The following is a 23,682-nucleotide window of genomic DNA, read 5'->3' as shown; positions in this document are numbered from 1 at the left end:
GTATTATTTATTATATAACTTAACAAAATTCAAAATATGTAGAATAAATGTATAACTGATATTATAAAGACATTGTAATTTTGACTTTCCCTAAGTAAAATCTGCATCTAATATTTTATCAAATACCATACTATATATATATATATGAAACGTGTAGAATAACACTCTCATTAAACTTTACTTTAAAAAATGTTCTTACAAAAAGAAAGAAATTATTACTGTAAATCTATTAACTTTTTTTGCTTCACTTAGTAATAATAATCTACAAATTACTTGAATTTTTTGTTACGTGTATAAATATTGTTCCAAACTTACTACGCAGTGTTACATGCCAGAATATTTTAAAACACTTTTTAATATAAATAATTCGTACAGTAAATTACATTAATGATATAGAAATACATTAATATATTTATAAAAATATTAAAATAACATAAGCGACGTCAAAAAACTGTACCTATATTTAAATTGTAATACAGTTTAAGTTATTTTTAGTCTAATAAGAAAAAAATATATTATTAATAAATTTTTCGGTTAAAATATGACACGAAAAAAGTATTTCCAAAACAATACATGTATAATGTATATGCTTAAGTGATACAAATTAAATAATATTACAATTTAACATAGCACCACTTTATTCATAGATAATGAAGTTTTAATAATTTATACAGTTATCTTTTCAAGTGCAATGAAAATTATATAAATAAGGAGTATATAGAAAACGACAATAATATTTATCGCGTAGTTTCTCAATCAAAATCCTATATCTTATAATTATTATAAGTAGCTATATTATATAATAATAAAACATAATTAATAACACTATACATGTGTAAACCTTATAAAAAAAAAACTATAAATTTAGTAAACTAATCGATTTTTTCCAATTATATTGTGTAATATAGTCTGTATATTATAGGCAATAAAATGAACCAATGATTATCATCATTTATTCTGTATAGTAGATTTTTCAAAGAAAAATAATTAATTGACAATATAATCGCATGCGGTACTCCCTTAGTTTCTTTAATTAGTCAATTTTTCAAAATCCCATCAAGTTTCAAAGATAAATATACCACGGGGTTAATAGCCATTAAATTAATCACTACCGAAAATGATTTAAAAGTTTTTTTTTTTTAACTATAGTAAAAAATCATAAATTATGCGTTCTGAAATAACAGTTCTCCAGAGAGATGTCCAGCAAATTATACATATACACAACGAGGAGAAGGGGGGGAAGAATGAGGTTTATGCTCACAAAATCTTTATAATTGGCTCTCCAACGGGCACAGAGTCAATCCCCTAAAGTGCTGGCAGAGCATCCTTTACATCCTTATCATATATATTACACGAAAAACACAAAACACGTACGAAATTTTATTTATTAATGTGTCGTAACTACGAATATGATATTGACATGGACATTTGGACGTATAACAAGACAAACTAATATAAGATCACACTGTCGATCAATTCAATTTAAGTGTTTCGGGATTATCCACATATTGCATGAACTATCATTTCTAAGCGAATAACAACGACACAACGCTATACAAAATAAATTCTAATAAATTGATCAACGCCATACAAAATAAACTAATATATTGCATCGAACCCGTCGACAGCCTAGTAGCCCCAGAGGTTTTTAGATTTCTGGTAAGTTTCATTACGAACAATGAATCTGTCATCGCGTCAGCAAAACGGGCCTAAATCGACAGTTTCATTTAGCCATTTGATTATTATGTGGAGGGGATTTACCCTCGGATGGTCGCCATGGTTACGGTTTAAGAGTTTCAGTGAGAAATCCATTCAAGAGCCTCAGGCCTATACATTGTAGTTTCCTATAGAATATTATTTGTACTTATGTACAAGTTATAAAATTTATGATATGATATTTATATCAAAAATAAAATAATAAACAATTATTAAAAATACTTTTTTTTGACTATGGAAATATATAAACCACAACACAAATACTTGGTATTTTGAATATACTTGATAAAAAAATGGTTTACGATAGATACGAACATCAAAATCATATTTTTTCAAGATGATCACGAGATGCAATAATGTATAAAATAGCAATAAACTTGCATTCTGAAGAAAGCAGTTGTGCCATGTCACTTTGTGGAGGAGTGACCAATGGTCTGCAAACTTACATATTAAATTTGTCGTATTCAAATAAAATGATAGTTCTTGGAATATGAATCTATAAACTGTACTCCAAATTTTAAATTTATATCAACACCGCTATATAATCATTAATGTTATTTATTGAAACAAATAACAAAAAATAAACATAGAAAAGAACAAATACAAATCAAACATTCTATACATGCAATAGACATATACTACAGCGGTATTAATGCAAGTGAAAATCAATCAACTATAACAAAAATAGATTAAGTAGATTACGAGCAATTTTAAAAATAAAGCATATAATAGTGTATTATAATATAAATATAATACTCGTAAATAGTAACTATATTCAACGTTATTCCTGTACCTATAGAATTATACAGTACCTAATAAGTATTTTTTTTTTTTATAAATATGCATCTTGTTTATAATTTATTTCTGCATTAATAAGTCAAAGCTGTTTTGTGTTACTTTATCGCGTTAAAATAATTAGCTGTATAGGAACTAGCTGTTTTTAAATGCTAACCAAATATTTTGACAGCATCTACTTTAGAGCTTTAAAAATTTTAACATCCTACAAATGTTTATATTTTAAAAAAGCATTTTAATTAAAAACCTATAACGCCTATATAATATTTAAAAAGAATAAAGAAAATATTCTATTAAACCAATTATTGTAATGATATAAATGAATAAAAACAAAGTTAAAATTACCCTATAAACCAACTTAAATATTTTTTTGTACAACTTATATATAAATACATTTTAATAATTCAGATTAAAAATATATGATTTCTAAATCCCTAGTAAATTGATATGGATAAAAAAAATATATTTGATCCTTAGATTATCCGAGCGTATTATATATTATTGTAACAACTGCTGTCAAGTTTATTAAGTTAAAAAACATGTTTTTAATATTTATGCCCTCAAATTGTTCAGCCTTCTGATTTTAAATTTATTTACTTAAGCTTCTAATCCTTTATTATTTTTCAATAACTTTGTAATATAATGTATTTTTACGGATTTTTTTTTATTTTAGGTTTCACTGGTTTTTATTTATTATTTAAATTGTTGTGGTAAATGTTTTTTGTTACTAAATCTCGTAAAGAAAAAAACAAAATTAATAATTTCCATATTTCCATAATCATAAAAGTATTTATTGACACACTATATAACAATTATATATTATATTCATGTTTTAATCTTCACAAAGAGTTTTAAAATATTATAAAAATTGATTAATAAAGTATACATTTATTTTAATTTAAAACAGATGACACCAAAATCTGAGAATAAAAACATGACACGTTAGGTATATTATATGAAAGAAAAAACTTAAAATAATCATTTTATTATTATTTTAAGTTTAAATATATATCAAAATAAAATATTATGTTATTTCAACGCTTTAAATGCTGAAACATTTTTTTCGTTCCACAAAAAAAATTTAAGACATTCTTTTGAAGAATTAAATAACAAATCAAGCTTATTAGTTAGATAAATCATACAAATAATAAAAAACATTAAAAGAGAATAAGCAAACATTTTAAAAATAATAATAGGTAAGTAAAAACATAAAACTAAATTTAGACTAAATTAATTTAACTGACAATCTTTTGTTGACGCACATTTTATTAATACAATCATAAAAATAATGATAGAGATTTATTTTACATGAATCCAAAGACCCTTTTATAACCAAGAGTATTATTATTCAGTCTACATATTTTATATATATGATATATTTTTATCTACATATATATCATATATGCACACATCTTATAATAATGATTATATTTTATAAGCTATTTTAAAAATGTAAATAATGTTTATTTTGAGAATTTGCATCACACTAAATATATTTTAGTTTAACTAAACTATTTATATATATATATATATAATCAATATCAATTTAAAATCAATATAATCAAGTAATGTAATAAATTGGCCAAAGATGAATTATCTACAGAGTGCAGGAATATAGTATACAATTAGAACACGCAGCCCCAACGCCGGAATACCTTATATATGTATAACAATTGATGGGCAAAGCCTTAACATTAAAGGTATAGTGCCAAACCACAAAAATAAAAGTTAGTACACAAAACAACATCCTAAAAAATTAACCGGAAGTGATTCCACCGGGAGATGATTCGTGCCAGGCCAAGAAATAGTTTGTTTCACTACATAAAGCATAGTATATATATATATATATATATATATTATAACCACGTCTTATACTGAGTGCGACGAAAGTTCAAATTATATTCGGGATCGCGACCACTTCAACAAAATTTTAAGAATCCAGCAGTAAGATGTAAAAAACAAGAGAATAAAAGCAAAAATAAACAATAAATATACTTTTTACCAACACAACCTCTAACAGACCAACGTCAAAAATATTGTGGGCCTAGAAAAAAAAAATAGTTGACATAGATGAAACAATGATGGTAGCAAAACACCAACAATGTACAGTACAACATCCCCATTAATATCAATACAATAATTACCACCAAAAAATATAGGCGATAGTATACAGAGAAGTGTGGAAAACAATAAACCTATCGAGGGAGGAAGTTTCCCAAACCATGTCTACACACACCTGCTCAAATAAATAGAGATACATTGATGACGAACAGACTACGGAACACGACAAACGGTGAGACATGCAATACATATACTTAGTTATTCACAAAACATTTGCACAACCTTTTAACCCGTAGACCGTAGTATATAATACATTTATTCAAATTCAAATTTTGGCATTTTTAAATCGATACACTTAATAAAAACCATATTTTCAAATACTTAGATTTTTTTTATATTATTTACGAGCTATCATTTGGCGATATAAACTTCCTTATTTTTAAAGAAGAACTACTCTTTTAACTGTAAATCTATAATACAATTAATTTTTAGAACTTTTTTAAAAATCGAAATTTAAACGAGTATTTTAAAATTATTAAACTTTATATACTAAAGATAATAGTTTTAGATCAACTATAATATATATGTAATATTTAGTCTATAATAGGAAACTGTTTACATACTATGAAATGTAAATAATTTATGTTTATAACTAATAGTTTCAATTCATTGTAGTTCCATAAATTCTAAACCTATCATCAAGTTTAATAATTTCGATTTATAAATATCAATATTTTCAACAAAAAAATGCTCTCCTTAAAAATTTATATTAAAAACGGTGTTACACATTTGCAATAAGTTGCGCATCCCTAAATAAAACACTCTTTAAATTACATACAAATTCAAGTATTTAAAATATGGTCTCCAAGTTGAATTTAAAATTGCAAAAATCAGAATTTAAATGAGTGTTAAAAGGGAAAATTAATATGTATGATTAGTGAATCCCACTGTATGCTATGTATATAGTATATACCTTGCTATGTAGAATACAATTTCTTTATGTGCATATTCGTGTTATCCGATTCCTGAAAGCTATGCAAATACACTCACACACACACACATTTACACACAAAAAAAGCGTCCTATTGTATATAGTGTGGGCAAAACATAGGAACGAAAACTTGGACGCGCCTTTAACAACAGCCACGATAAGAAAAAGAGTGATTGATATTGTATAGAACTATTATAAAGTAAATTTATAATCTGTGTATATTTAATTAAATTTTGTATTTACCAGCTTGGGTTTATATTAAAATAAAATATTGGCGTAACAACAAACAATGGATTTTAAATAAGATATCCATGTCATAGTTTAAGTATTATTCTCTTTCTGAAAAAGTTTTCTTTTTAAAATTATAAACAAACATTTGGTTCTAGTTAAAACTTATCTTTTATATCATATCAGACAACTATATTATAATAAACAGTGTATTATACACAATCAAAATAGTATTTATTTTTCATAAAAAATTTGTCAAAACTTGCAAGACAACTAATGCATTTACATATTATAAAAAAATTAAAAGTTAAAATGGTTTTTTTTGTTACTACAGAAAAACATTCCCCGAGGAAACGCAATGAGAGCAAATTTTACTTGAGTAATCATTTACAGACAAAAACAGAGGAAACTGGATCTTCTTGGTTCTTTTTTTTAGAAATTGCGCAAAATATGCGAAATGATTAACATCCCTAAGTTTAAGTTAGCTTTTAAGCCCTAAGGCACAAGAAATTTCATAAAGAACGAAACTCTAATTCAATCGTTGTAACGTCTAAAAATGTCTCAAAGGTTTTCATAAACATCATATCATGTTATAAAATCGTTAGTTTATATCATTATACTTTTTTAAATGTTTATTATTATATTGTCCATTTGAGTTCAATAGTATATTATAGACTATAAAAAAAATAATAATAATAATAATGATAATAATGACACGCAAATTTAACACAAATATATGTTTCGATGTCTTATATGCATTCTACAAACAACCAATATTTTGTTCAGTGAACAAATATATTCTTAGCATACACAGGTAAAATACAGACGTACAAACATGCACACATAAAATGACAATACCACGTACGTAATATCCCGAATCGTTGAAAATGTGTACTAATCAAACCTAACCTGGAAAACGCAATATCGATTGTAAAACTACATGTGTTCTATAGTCTTAAAAACCAACATTTGTTGTCTCATATTCTAAGCTATGTTTACAAATTACAACTATAGTGAATTTAATAAAACCCAAATAAATATCATTATTATTATTATTATTATTAAATATATGTATTATGTATATTCAACAAAACTACACTAAAACCATAAATACGCTGTGTATTATAAATTCGTGTAACCTAATACGTTCAAACTATGTTAGAGTCGGGAACGTTAACAATAAAATACTAATAAAAAACCAAAAAAAAAATATCATAATAATCTTTGCATACGCATTATGTAATATATAAAACATTTGAGTTTTTGTTTTTAATTTATAAATTATTGCAATACCTATACCTATATAGTAATTGATAAACAGTTAGCTAATTATATTAATGGACTTATTATTATTTATTTATTTATTATAAGGTAGATAACAATAATTGATAAACATAAAAAAATAATTAATATCAATCTAATTGTATATGCATAAGGTTATGAGTATGAAAGTTGTATGAAAGTTTAATTTACAAAAACAAAAAGTACAAACATAACAGACAATTTACGTATTATTCATATTATGATTTTTAAAAATAATTAGATACAATTAAATCATTGCAATGTAAATTCACAAAACAGGATCCTTTAAACAGTTAATCACGAAGGATGAAAAAATAATGCTTTTAAACTAAATTATACCTATAATTAATTTTTATTAAAACGTATTACTAACTTTAAGGACGACATGAGTTTAAGAAAATTCGTATATTTTCGAAACGTATCTTTATTTTAAAAATTAAGCTTATAAATTCTTTATATAATATTTTAGCGAAGAATAATGGTTTAGTTGATATTGTACCATGGCTATCGAACGATTAACGTAGTTCTTCAGATCAGTGTTATATACCGCAGTATTGTACGTATGTTATATGATCACTCGCAATCGCATACGGTAAACTTAAGCGAGTTACGAAACGACCATGAAGCTATGAGCACAATATGTTGTTTGCTGTCTGGATGAAATTGATTGTGTGATGATAAAACACATCAAGGACTGATCATAAGCGGAAAGAGGGAAAGGAGGGACCGGAAAGCCTAATAGGCGTCTATATACGACGTCAATGCTGATGTCGGACACAGGCACAAAAATATTCTCTCCTCAGTCCACACCGCGGAATTCAGTGATGACTGATGATAAACACCAGAAAGGACTTATACGCACGTAAACACAAAAACAAACATAGATTTAAAAAATACTAGGCCACAAACAATAAACATTACACTATGTTTTGAACAGCGTAAAATAATCCATGTAATAAGAGGACGTGATACCCACCGAATATACCATCTCATCCGTCATACTGTCGAACACATAGCAAAATGTCACAACGCAAAATCGAAATTGTTGCATTTATAATTGAATATTATAATATAGTTTAAACACATAATAATACTAAATTAAAAGAAAATTATATTTTGGAGATAACGTCATATCGTTTTTGTAAAATATTTTCCAACGAAGAAAATACATTCACTGTATCTGGTTATGATAGTATTAGGAAATATAAAACACATCATTAAATCCTTCGTTAGACAATATTTTACAACACTAATTGATATAATTATTTTGAATATATCTTCTTTTTTAAATTTTATAATGAATATTTAAACTTGATTATAACCTGGAAGTTAGAATTTCAATCGTTTTTAGTAGATCAAGCTACTATATATTATATATAAATGCATATAAGGGTATCAAGCAGTTCTCTCAAGAAATAGTTATATTAGTTTGGCATCCAAAATCCTTGTACAAAGTTACATTTTATTCCATTTTTTTTTCATTTTTTTTAGGTATAATGTCGTATTGATTATACTATATAATTCGATGGAAATATACAAGACGACGTAGTAATCTTTATTTGAACATCAAAATTAAATTATGTATAATGCCACAGTATTCTATACATTATAAGAATACAAATAATACGATTCACACATTATAACATACAATCATTGTACACTGAAATGCGTAAACTTAAACTGAGAATAACTGTTATAACAATTTTTTTTTTTTAATGTATTTATTCAAGTGTATTCTAGTTTTACGTAGGCTTTATAGTTAATTACATACGTAACTAAGTTATAGGAAATACTTTCGTATGTAGTTTCCTTTGAAATACACCATTTAAACTACGTACGAATTTGAAAATTTAAAGCACGCTGTATATTTTTTTGTGTACTGTGTTAACTATTGGTCACTAAAAGCTTAAACGGTCCTACATCGGAACCAGAAAATTAAATGTCCTAAGTTATAGAAATATAATTGAAACTACAGAATATAGATTATAAAACATTAAGCCAACAATCATTATATTATGTTTAACATTATTTCATAGTTTAATTATGGACGTAAATTTAGATTTATTTTTATGATAAAATATTTGAAAATGTTAAAATCTATTAAATAATGCCAGTATACTCGTAAAGCCATAGTACATCAATAATTATATAATTATTGTACTAAATGTTGTTGAGCTTTAACAAATCTTAATAGGACTAGATTACACTATAGAAGTATAAAAATATATTATTCTGTATCTATTATTATACTATTTATTTATTAAAACATGCGTAATGCATATTTCAAACAAATATATTTTTTTTAAATCATATTAATTATTATAATTACTATTGCACCGTTACTACTTACACACGATCTGCTTTATAATGTTTATGTTAAGTGCAATTAAAGTGTTATTCATTATTCTAAAAACTCCATTATTAAAATAACCATGTACAATAATGTATAACAAAAAAATACAAATTTATCTATAAATATGTATCATATTTTAATAATGTAAAATATTTCACCACTTGTATTTACTATTTTAGTTTTTTATATATATAAGGCCTACACAGATTGCATCAGTTGACAACGAAAACGTGACACTGCAGCGGTACTATAATCAGGGATGTTTAATTAAAACATTTTTTTCTATTAAACTTTTGATAGTGGAACTGAAAATGTTTAGGACTTACGTGACTCAGTGCGTAGCTCGAATAATGCAAACAAAAAACGTGTTTCGCAGACATATTTTAATAATTGAAGTAAAAAACTCAGAGAATAATAATACTGTTCGGACGTTCGGTAGAGATGAAAACTGTTCATTGGCATAATATAAACAGAGGAAGCAGGAAAGTAGTTGAATACTGAACACCTACAGTGACAAATAATATTTGAATATACAATTTTTACTATAGATTAAAACTTAAAAAAGATTCCATGCAGTATAAACTAATAACGCGAGTAGGTAACTACATTTAAAATTTCTATTCCAATTTATGCCTATTGCCTACCTATTAAAATGGATCATGATCAATCATCAATTCAATTCATTTTTTAAAGTATTAACGCTATTAAAAAAGTAAAGCCTTAAACATTTTGTATAGCATTATCTCTTTTAAAGAAAAATACATCGAAAATGTTAATAAGCATAAAATAGAAAATGTTATTTAAAAAAAAAAAAAAGTATAGGTATACAGAGGATCTGGGACACTTGTCACGCTTCGCTTACTTCAGCATAAGATACTATTACATGATTATTCTTAATTTAAAAGCAATGGTAAACCATTGCATTTGAAAAACGATTCAAAAAGTGTTTTCCGGTACAAATCACATAGTTGTTAAAATCAATACCCAAATCCTTACTACTGTGCTTGCGGAATCAAAAACTAAAACAAACTCCATATTTCCAAATACAATATTTTTTTTATTGATTTTATCTCACCTTAAATAAAATACATAAACGTCGAACGTATTCAAGTATATCATTGATTCATAAAATAATAAATATGGTATAATAACGCTTATAATTAGGGTTACCATTCATCCGCAATTTTGTCCAGACAACCCAGATTTCAAACACTCGTGTAAATCCAGATTTTACAAAGGTAAACGGAAAACACAGCTATATTGGTACAAAAAATTATATCAAGAGTTAGATTACCAACTATCATCGCTGTTGATATAAAATAAACGATTAACGTATCACTTAATATAATTCTACTAATATTATTTTTAACCGTGTGTTGATTTGTTCACATTTAATTCCTAGCGCTGGTCCGTGGTCTTACCCCCGGTCCCCTAAAGGACTTAGGACTTTGGTTAGGTACATTATGGTAACCCGCCTATCTATAATATTACATTTTTCAAAATTTCATTTTTTGTACCATTATAATAGGATAATTTTGGAAAAAAATAATATTATATGGTTTTTACAACTAGTTAACGCCAGCTAATTTTTGAATTTAAAAAGTATAATGCATACTTATGTTTACTAAGTTTACTTTAATAAACACTTTAATCTTCATATTTTATGCAAAGTTCAATTATTAATAAACAATTAAACCAGTTCATTATCTAATCAAATCATAAAACACAATAAAAATTTGTTAAATTTAAATTTTTAAATTATTTTTCTGTTATATTATATATAATATAAGTATGGTACTACAAAACCTAAATAGTACGTTTGAAAAAATAATTTTTTAGATTTATCCTAAATAGTTTTATTTTTGAAAAATCTATACATAGAGTTGAATTTATTTACATAGCACAAAAATCAAAACAAATAATAACATGACTTTTAAAAATTAACATTTGTTCATTATTTTTTCAAATTAATATTTAACACAATATATTTTTGAACGTTATCAAATATATGAATATAAATTTCAAATGCTTGATTAATCGGATTTGAACTGTTTTCTGAACAAATAATTCATTTTATACATGGGTCAAAACATTAATTCTTATGGTTATGAATATCTGACAAATGTCAAGTTAAAAGATTTAAGGAAGAAATATTATGTACCTAATGTGACAAACATTTTCAAAATTTAAAATCCAATAAATATAATAGTTATTAAAATAAAAAAGCTATTTAATATTAAATAATTTAGAATCATACAGGAGCCCTTTATCAATGAAAAGTATTTTAGTAAATAATATAACTTAAATAAATTCAATACAATTTTATTCCATACGATGAAAAAAATTATATCATATAATATATACATAGGAACACCACAAGAAATAAGAAAACGTTTTGGTCGATTATACTACGGTGATACACCAATCGGATTACAGTCGCTTCTCTGTTGTCATATACATTATTATTAAACGTATGATGTCCTTGGGGATGTCCGGTTCCCTAAATTTACTTGGAACTATCCGACTATCCCTTTCTATAATAACTACCATATAAATACTCCAATGACTTACTAACTTTTAGCAGAACTAACAAATTCGATTTTAACACATAAGAAATATCATATGGAACTTCCTAAGTCTGCAATATTATATTGAAAATAGATAGTATACTTTGATATTATTATATTAATATTTTTTTAAATAATAGATAATGTGACTATATAGTAAATAATATAATTTATAATTGTAATTATTTTCTTTTAAGATTTTTTTTTTTTTTAATTATAATATAATACTAAATTAAAATAAACATTTATGTAGAATATTACTAAAATAAATCAAAAACAATAAAATATAATAATAGGAGTGAAATTTAAGTAAAATTGTATTATAACTAGAAAATATTCGTTCATATTTAGAACTTGTTTTTATGTTAAATTATTTAAATGTATAAATTGAGCTGATTTATTTATTTTTGATATTTCTCAAAAACTATTGTAACATTGTTACTAAATGACCACACAAAGAAAACATTGTAATCAAATAAAAATAAGAAAACCACAAATTATTATGATACCAGTGAGTCTATCACTTCACATAAAATATATAAAATACATAAATTAATTTTTATGTGAAGATATAAAATTTAAATTTGTGGTTACATGTGAACTATCTATATTTTGGAACATTGAAAGATAAACTCAATTATGAAACATTATCCAACTTTATATAATAATTGTAAATCAAATGAGTCAATAGCACTTTTTAATATAAATACCTATATCACTATATCAAAGGAACGGATGAGGTGTTATTATAAAATGGCCTATTCTCTGTGTTGGCTTAATCCTAAAACATTGAATTCTGTGCGCCCACTCCTATTTGAAAAATCGTTAAACTACGAGTGCGTGTCCACAGCGCTTGACCCTTTACTTCTGGACGACCACTAATTACGTCCACCCTCGGTATGGTCTTGCATTATTAATTCAACCCAGGACGCATATAATCGTTTGCATGTAAACTGCTCTCCGTTTCTAGGATTATCTTCAAACCACTAGGTCTACGTCTCTATACCGCCCGAAATATATACACAAACCTTGATAAGAACTATATATATGAAAATAAATTTTAATAAATTAAATCAAGAAATTGGTAAAACAATTTAAAACAAATTAAAACAAATAAATACCTGATAATTTATTATTGAATATTTACTCAAATTTATATTTGTTATAAATATATGAGTTATTAAATAATTAAAACAAAGGTTTAAATTTGATTTAATCAAGTTTTACAAACAGAAACAAAATAATTAAACTAAAAGATCTTTTTCCGAACAAAAATATATTTTAGAACGTGTTTACATAATTTAAACTAATATAAACTAATATCCTAATAAATTAAAAAATGAGTAGGTAGTTGATTTAAAATAAATAGTTTGGTACAAAAAAGTAACAAAAAAAGAACTAAAGTAAAAAGTATATTTATTTTAGAGAAATTAAGTTCTTTTCACTTAAAAAAAAAAAATGTTTAATAATAGATATACCTGAAATTTAAAATGTAGTAAGAGTTACTACTTATTAGTTTGGTTAAAAAAATAGAACAATTTACCTATTTCAAAATAAATAATGAATAATTTTTTATTTAAAGAACATTTTTCTCATCTAATAATAATTGAAAATTATACTTATGAATTATTATAAGTGATTATTAAATGACAATAAAATACTAGTAATATATCAACATTTTTTTTAATACAAAGATCTGTTTAATTATATTTGAAATTGTACAGTTAATATTACAACATATAAAGATAAGAGTTTAACGAACATGATAAGATCGAAATTAGTCTAAATCCAACAACGTATATAACCAAGCTTATTGAGCAATAAATTAAATTGCTTAATAATTATGTTTGACTCGAATTACGTATTAAGTAGTATACCACTACTATTATATTTTTTAAACCACAAAAACCATAATAATAAAATAATTATAAATAAATATTTTAGTATTTTATATAAATATATCATAAGCTAGTTGATAAAATTATTTAATCACGAATAAAAGATATAATTTATATATGAAAACACATTAAATCTAAGTATACATCATTAAAATATTTGATTTGCAACCACTATCTATGGTACCATGTATAATATTTAAATGAATATTTGACATTTTTTAATATACATCTGAACAATCAATACCACTTAAAAATATATAATGAAGTGAAAAACCAAGAACTTATAGTCGGAAATCAGAATTTGGTAAATTTATCAATGCCACGTATCCCAATAATAGATCCGTAACTTCACTAGTTAAACCTAAATATTCTGTAGGCCTAAGCGCTAAGCACATAAAATACAATAGCACGTGGCGATATAGTCTTCAAGCAATTGATTACATGATTAATGGCCATTTCCTATAACAGAACTAATGGACTGTAAATAAATCAGCAACAATCATAGTTTAATGTCTAAGGTCATTACAGCCATTATTACTTACGAATTTTATTGTTTTCATAAGATAGCACTGTGCCTGTAAGTGATACCTAATGTTTATACACAGGACATGAAATAACCGAAATCAAATGTTTTGATATGCATACTGCATAATATAGCTAGGACCTATCTACTAAGTGTATACTGTACCAACATACACAAATATATTATAAGGGTAGATAGTATACAAAAAAATATGGCATTTATTCTTCAGAATTCTTAAAACTATAGAATATCTTATACTCGAGAATTCTAACACTAACAGTTAGAATTATAATAAGTGAATATAAAATAACTTCTAAAACATTAAAAAATAAACACAAACTCAAACAAATATTATCAGCATTTTTAAATTATGAAGCCATACATAAATGAAAAGCAATACAAGCCAAATATATAATATATAATTGAAAAATCGTCCACAAACAAATCAGAAAATCTGGCTCATTTCCGTCACGTTATGTTTAGAATAAAAAAAAAACCAGGGAAGTTAGCCTATTATAGTCTATAATACTCTAAATACATTTTGTGTGTATTTTATCATTGAGTAAATCACTGTTATAAATGTGTTTTGTTTAAATTTAAATTTAATGATAAATTATTACATACGAAGAAATAATACTAAGTGGTAACGGAAGTGTCAACCAACATTTCTAAGGGTATTTTATAATTTATTTTTCTATTAGTAATTACAGTATTTTGAACTAATTTTTGCAAAAAATATTTAGCATACAATAAAATAGTACGTACAACCGAATGGTATAAAAATTAGCGAACAATTGGTCAAAATATTTTTAAAATTATTATTAGTGTGTAAAAAATAATTATAAAATATATAAAATGGCAAAAAGCTTCAAGTCCCTACAATTAATAAATTTTAAATTACAACATAATAACTAAAATTGTTTGAGAAAGAATCGTTGTTATACGTTTGAATATCCAATTTAATCAAAATTTGTACTTTAAAGTTCATAAAAAATATATTATATGGCTTTACATTATAAACTTTTTTTTTTAATTCCAGTAAGAAAACTTATGAAAATCTTATATACAATTTTCAAGCTTTTCTTATAAAAAATAAAACCTAAATGCATTTTTAAATACAAAATAATTTACACATTTTCGTAATTTTGACAAATTTCATCAATAAACAATAGGTAATAATTTTAAACGCTTATTAAAAAAATTGTAAAATATTTTCAATACTTTTTAGTAGTCAAATGAACAAATTATGAGGAACCTTGTTGTATTAAATTGTCAATCTTTTTTAACTCTTTATTAAAATACATAAAAAAAAACAATATCTTAAATGATAATTAATAATTAGCTTCAAAAGTTCTAAAAAGTTTTTGAAAATAATATCTTCTCTAGAAAATGCTAAAATAAATATTTGGCAAAAATTTCAAATATTTGAATGTAACAAAATCTCTAAATTAATTCAATTTGCTTCCAGAAACCATGTTCAAAGTCAAAGATTAAAGCATTTTTCTATACTTTTTTAGAAACGTATATCAGACCATAGAGTAATATCATTCAAACAAATAAAAAAAAAGTATCATATTGATTTAAATCAATACGTTCATTACCCCGAGAAATGATGTTAGATAAACTATTATTTTAAATAGATAACTAATAGTAATTTTAGCTTAACTAAAATACAAAAATAAATTAATAACATAATATTGAATGATTTACGAATACATTGATGTTCAATATTTTCATTAAGTACATGTTTCATTATTTAAAAATTACATGACTAAAAAACAACACTTAAAAGTTACATAACTAGAATATTAAACTTATTATAGGTTTTTTTTTACGGCCTGACATTGTAGCATTGCATTATTGATATTGTATACAATAGTACACAAAAGTAAATGAAAATTTGGTGTATAAAATAAAAAAACGTTACACTACTTTAAAGTAAAGAACTATTTTATGTCTAAGTTCAATAATTTGATATATTTATGTACATTTTCATTAGTGACATAATTAGGGTAGAGGAAATTAAATGAAGTCGGGTAGGTTGAAGTATATTATGCATAGTTTTGGCATTCTTCGAGGTATACAGTTTAGGGGTAATATTTGAATAAATTAATTATTTAACATCACATATTATTTAAACTTTAATTTTGCTTTTTGACTTACATTTTTCAAATAACCGTGTAACGATATCTTAGATATTATGTGCAAATAACAAATAAACAATATAAAGACAATAACAAAAGCTTATAATATTTAATTAAATACCTATATAAATCATAAACATTTATGTATATTAAATGTTGTAGATATGATAATAGATTTAATTTTAAAGTCATTAAACTTACAAGATTATCTATTGAATATTTCCATGTAGTTTTAAATTTACCATTTATAATATTATTTTACTTTTGAACAAACGTGAAAGACCTTAATTATTTTAAGTGAAATAATATTATATGTTATCTTATAACATAATAAATTATATGTTTTGAAATCTAAGTTCAATTTAAAAATATTTACATTAGAAAACATACATATCAAGTATTGTATATATAAGTTAACGATTATTACGATCACATGCTACATCGATAACGATGACTGCTATTACTCGTATACTACTTATTAAAAGAAATTTACTTATAGCTTTTATTAAATAGTAAATTAATGTTAGTACCGTGAAATTAAATAAAATATAATATAAAACTAGGCATGGAATTAAAACATTAATATAATAAGGCTAAAAATATAATTCAAAGTTTTATAACTCTAGGGATGAATTTTTATGTGTAAAAAATCTTACAACATCGCATGTATACAACTTGAACCAGAAAGCAAAAACTAGAAACGAAATTTCCATAAGTATTAATACAAATATTATATATATACCTATTACCTACACATTGGTTAAATAGTTTAAATATTTAAACTATGTCAAACGAAAACAGTTTCAAATAAATACATGTTTTATTAGAAACTATATTATTTTAAGGTTGAATTTTATTTTGACTAGCTAGCGAAATGTCCTAGTTGAACGGCCGCCAGCACCAAATACGTTCATACGTCTAGTATGTCCAGGCGTATAATAATAGCTATTGCCGAGAAAAACTTGAGTAAATGAAAAATTTCATCCCCACACTTGGCACAAGAGTCACATGGTTTTTTTTTTTTACAAAAACCCCCTCCTGATTAAGTCTCAAGCAGTGCAATCGGATTTGGCATAAACAGCACGCAGAAAAAAATGTGTAGCCAACATTGGAATCTAGAAGCCACCACTGTTCTATTTATATACTCGGCCGACATAAGGATTTTAAGAAGTTTCTTTGACCGCTACTTATGACACACAGCCTACCAATCTACGGTTACTATATAGTTAATTTTTTAGCCAACCTATTTAGAGAAAATTCATCAATAACGAATTAGATAGTAATATGAATTTTTATAATTTATTTTACGCTAAACAATATTATTGTTTTAAATTAAAATATCAGCTCTACTACGTTACTAAATAACTTTTATATTGAGTAATAATGTAGTAAATGATGTACAAAATTATAAAAAAATTGATACAATTCAATTCATGACAACAAAACAGTACAAATTTTATAGTAATGATACGCCATATGCTCCGTAGAGTGTAAACCTAAAAATAACGTCATCAAACAAAAATTGTATAAAGTTAATAACAACGAAAGTTGCAGTGGACACACAGACCTATGTCGTGCGCATTATGTATTTTAAACCTATCATATTATAGATTCTATAATATTTTACGCAATTTCAGGTTTCTATTATTATAGAAACTTAAATTACGTAAAAGTCCTACCTAGACAAAAAAAACATGAAATACTATACTAAAATCCAATGATTTAGTTTAATAGAAATAATTTCAAATAATCTAGCGAACGTTTTAACTACATAATTATAATTACCTATATTATGACATATAAGTACACTAAAAATTATTTTTATGTAATGTAAAAATAAAATATATCTCAAATTCTACTCATAATTAAACAAGAATAATACAAAGAAATTGAACTATAAAAGTCGATTCCCCGAGCCTAATATAAGCATATTTTTTGGTTAAAAATCTATGCAAGTTGGATTTTTATAAAAAAAAAAAATAATAATAATGAAGCTATAAATAATTAGAATAAAAGTATTTTTTACTTAATAATTAAAAAAGCAGACAAGATAAACACTGATCATTGGGTTGTTTAAGATAATATATATATCACTGTCCAATAGGTACCTCCGGCCGTCACTCAATTCGGAATTTAAAATGTGAGTTATTATATATGATTTAATCATTAAAATAGTAAGTACAATATACCAATGATGTGTAAAGGTAATTAAAATTCAATATGTAAATGCTCAGATGAACCCACGTGGTTTCTAAAAGCATTACCACTATACAAATTGCGTTTTACCAGTAATTAACTAGGTCTCTCTTTTATATTAGATCACTTTCACATCGTTTTTGTCCTTTTTAGGACAAACTGCTCATATAATAGACAACAATGTGATGTGTTTAACCTAACAAAGCTAACATAGAAATGACAATTCTAGGTAAAAAGTTAAGCAGGACTTATGTTTATAAAAAAAAGTATTAAATATTCATATATAAAACTTACGATACTAGATTATGATACTCTAAAATAGGTACTTCTCTTACTCTTGCTCTTTATATACTTCTTAAAATCAAGTATAAAAACAAATATTTAATTTATTAAGTACTTCGCAATATATGATTAACTTCACAAATTTCAACTTTTTAAAATATTTCAATAAAAAATTAATAGAATGTTTAGAATTAATTAAGTATTTAATTATTGATACCTTACAAAACACATTTTATTGAAATATAATAAACAAAAAAATTAATTAATTTTATATAAGCACAAAAAAAACAATAACTTTCAGTAAGTTAAGCAAAAAATTTTAAAATAAACACAATTTATCATTAAACAAAAAAAATATAATTAAAAAAAAAGTCTTTACAAGGTGTTTAACCAAATAAAAAACACACTATATTATATATATATATATATATATATATATGACCAAAATCAACAATCAAGACGGAAAGACATATTTTATAGTTCATCAACAAGTTTTTGAAATGAAAATATTACATATGTATAATACCTATTTAATAAACAAAATAAATATTGAACATCAAAACTGTACAATTAATTGAGACCTTATATTGTAAATTAAAATACGTACATGAATAAATCCTAAAAAAATGATTTTTTGGGGGGGTTTACATGCGAATTGACCTTTTAGTGTTATTAATATTTTCTTTTGACATGCATGAGTTAGTACCTTCTATATATCTATGGTTTGTACTCTGTACACCCGCCAGTCGGCATACACCCCTGTGTCATTTACCAAGCGCGCGTGTATGTGCTCATTGCAACGTGGCGAACCTGAGAGGTTATTCGTAGTAAAGCCGCCCATCGTCCACGCGCCGCCGGCGGGGCCACTATTTTTATTGACCGTACAGCCGGAGGGTCTTCTTAACGCCTGCGTCGGCTACCTTTTGAAACAATGTATCAAAAAAAAAGACAACGACAACGACAACGAAAAAACACTATATCAATGTGACAACCTGGTTTTTAGTTTTAGATTTGATTAAAAATAAAAATATTTTAAATTATATTTATACAATAATTAAATACTATTAAATACAACCAAACTATTTGAATTACTTAAAAAATTGAAATTTTTTGTTTATTTATTGCTATATAATTTATAACACATTTCACGAAAACAATTGGAAAATAATGGATTCTACTTCAGCGAATAATAAATAGTTTCAAAATAAATTGAAATTCAGAGACGTGGCTATTGTAATAAGACTACAAACATTTAAAGAGGTAAATCCTCTTAAGAGAACTTTTATATGAAACTTTCTGAATAGAATTCAGTTCAGTTTATAAAGGTTAGTATGGTTTTACTTTAGCACAATTATTACACAAATTACTACACCCTTTAGGAGAAGAAAAGTACAGAAAACGTGAAAGAATGACTGTTGTGAATATGTGATCATTTTAACAAAACACTATATATGTAGGTAGTAAAGCCTCAATTGGAGTAGACAAATAATTTAATATTAACTGGTCTACATTTTAAATAATATACAATATTATTAATACATAGAAATATTTTGGTAAAAAAAAATGAAATGGAAAACTCAGATTATTTAGATGGCATATTTTTAGAAAAAGAAATATAAACCAAATAATTTAACTATTATTAAAAACGAAAAGCATTAAAAACATTGGTATTTGAGTTATTTAAGGACCAATATAATTATTTCATTTTGGCTAGGTATTTGGTTTTGATGATTTTAAATTTAACATTTACATCGTATAACAATACAATATTGGTAATTTAGTAGTTATTATATGCTTACGTAAAAATTTAAATATATGAGTATATTATGCATAATAACCTAACCTATATATTAAACAAAAACCATATTTGTATACCTAATCTTTTTTCTTAACATAGTAAAATATGTTTTTTTTTTTTTTATTATACTTATATTTTACGTAAATACATTTTGAATTAATGGTATATAATTCATATAATAAATGTTAAAAATAATAACAGACAACAGTAGTAAGCATGTCATTCATTTTACCAATATCCCGCAGGGATTCCTGATAATGGTATGAAGGATTTAATATGGTGGTGGTTTAAATAAGCAAGAAAAACGTGTTTAATCGGCAGTGCCAAATGAGTATTCACAAAAGATAGAAAAGAGCGGAAGAGGGTTCGTTAATAAAACAACAGACTTGGCATAATGCCGCCATTACTCATAAGAATTGTTTTCCTAAGTTTTCCTTAGAGTAACAAATAAAACAACAGCACAGGATAATGTTTGGGCAGTTGGACCTTCCTAATCTATCTACCAATTAATTAAACGGAAATAATTCTATTTCAAAAATACTAAATTAATTTTCACTAAAATAAACAAATAAATGTATTCGTTTTATCAATAAGTTAGAAAACGATAATACTAAACTTTGTTTTAGAGTTGTATAAATGATTAATATCTGTTTATCACAATTTCAGACATCTTAAAAAAATAGGTATTAAAATTATTCATAAACGTATCAGACTTTTTTAAAATTATATAATTAATATATCTTTTGAGTTGTCTATTAAAATTGGAACAGTAATACACATTTTAAATAATTTATAGGAAATGTGTATGATACCCATCATTATTAAACTAACTATATCGAGTATTATACATAAATGTAAGATATTTAAAAAAATATTGCAGGCCTTGTGTTTAAAATAAGTTAGGCGAGTTAATTGTTATTGAAAAAGAACACTACAAAAATATTTTGGTACAAAACAAAGGTAGTAAAGTACATAATTTGACAATTATAACTTATATTTGTGCTCTAAACTACATTATAGATATGTTTATTTAAAAGTTGTTATCTATATGATTAAAGTTTAAAGTTATGAAAACAACTTTTATATAATAATTGAAAACTATAAATTTAATTGTATAATACAATTGGAAAATGGTTTGAATGTTACTCAGTGTAGTAGTTTTCTACATATTCTTAAAGCCATTTTATCATATTGATAACATATTGTACCTGAGTACATATATTGATGCCTATGTCAAAATCTTGATAAAAAAATAAATGGATACATAATCAAATTAATGATGAAAATTACATACTCTATATGTAAGTCCCATGAAGATTCACTAACCTAAAGGTCATAGTGTTATAAATGTTGCATTACTAAAACAATTTAAACATAATAGGTCCTCTTGAAACTTTATACATGTAAACAATATTATACATTAACTGGAATTTATAAATTAATATGTAGCCACTGATAGATGCTAATATATCATATGACATTTTCATTAAACAAACACAATACAATGTATCTTTATTTGAATTCCTTTAACTCCTTGAACTCATCTCAGAGCAAGATAATAGTGTGTTGTGGTATTAATTTATAAAATTATGATGAAGCATTATAATAAAAAATATTTCTGAACAAAGCTGCACTCAATGAAAATGTTTTCAAACAATTAGAAAAACTACAAAAAATTAAATCACATACATATTCAAAATATCAACATATAGCTTGATCTCTAACAAATTATGTACATGACTACTTGAAACACTTAAGAGTACTCTTTCTATTCAAAAATATATCAAAAAATATCATTGTAAAACTAATACAATTATTACTGCACTGAAAATCTAAAATATATTTATTCCTTGATACTCCTAAGTTATAACTTATTAATTATTAATTAATCATACCCATGTATAAAATTAAATATATATAAGTATGAAATTATTTACAGATATTTACTATAAACTATATAACATCAATGTACTTTGATTTAATAAAGAAAATTACTAAATAAATATCCATAAAATAGCAATTTTGTCACTAATGAGAACAATTTGTTATTGTTTTTTTTAATAGAGACGTGCTTTAAATACATTGATAATTTGCTTAATTGTTAATTTCTTATTAGATAACTATGATTATCAAAATGTAAAAACTTCTTATTAACAAACAAGGCAATAATTAAGTATAGAAAAGTAAAAGGCCTAGATACAACAAATATATTTTAAATTATGATATATAAATATAAATAATAGATTCTTCTCCTAATTCCTGATACTCTAACCCTGACAATAAACACTTTTACTGTCTAAGTACTAAAATTAATTATAAATCATAATGATTTTAAAAATCTTACCTGATAACTTATTGCGTCTGTCTCATCGATGTTGTTAATATCAAAAGTTGTAGAATTTTGATTGAATAATCCTTTTCCCGGGTAAGAAGTACTACGTCTAAATTTTGATGAATTCATAGGAGTAGATTGATGTTGGTGATGATTGTAATTAGTATTTGGCTTACGACCAGCTAAAGCATGCATTGGATTCAAATTAGGTACAGAACGACCACGATTCCATGATGAACCAGCTATACCACTTTGATTTTGACTAGAGTTAAGCCACGAGTTCTGATGAGACTGTGACCAAGAATATCCCTTACTGGCCATGTACAGGTTCTGCGGATGAGCTGACTGTTGCAGTTGCCTAGACAAATTGTGAGGGAAATTATGTGTGGCGCCAGATGCTTGACGTCTATGATGATGTTGCTGTGGTTGCTGTTGCTGTTGCGGATGATGAGGTCCCAAGCCAGTATTGTACAAAGTATTTGGGAAATTCTAAAAA

At 24.9% G+C, this 23,682-nt stretch overlaps 1 protein-coding gene across 2 annotated transcripts in view; it reads right to left on the bottom strand.

The window, feature by feature from the left end:
- LOC113560556 (cytoplasmic polyadenylation element-binding protein 2) overlaps positions 1-23,682 on the bottom strand; it is a 151,821-nt gene that overhangs the window by 125,795 nt on the left and 2,344 nt on the right. Inside the window, exons 2-3 of one of the 2 annotated variants that reach the window (XM_026966498.1) lie at positions 23,435-23,675; positions 23,199-23,368 (exon numbers count right to left, since the gene is read on the bottom strand). In XM_026966498.1, the coding sequence (XP_026822299.1) occupies positions 23,199-23,368; positions 23,435-23,675 (411 nt within the window). Of the gene's footprint in view, positions 1-23,198; positions 23,676-23,682 lie in introns of both variants that reach the window. The other variant, XM_026966497.1, reaches the window with a different exon arrangement.

Source organism: Rhopalosiphum maidis, chromosome 1 (assembly GCF_003676215.2).
Source record: "Rhopalosiphum maidis isolate BTI-1 chromosome 1, ASM367621v3, whole genome shotgun sequence".
Classification (NCBI taxonomy): domain Eukaryota; kingdom Metazoa; phylum Arthropoda; class Insecta; order Hemiptera; family Aphididae; genus Rhopalosiphum; species Rhopalosiphum maidis.
The sequence above is the reverse complement of the archived record's forward strand: the minus strand, read 5'-3'. Positions and strand labels throughout refer to the sequence as shown.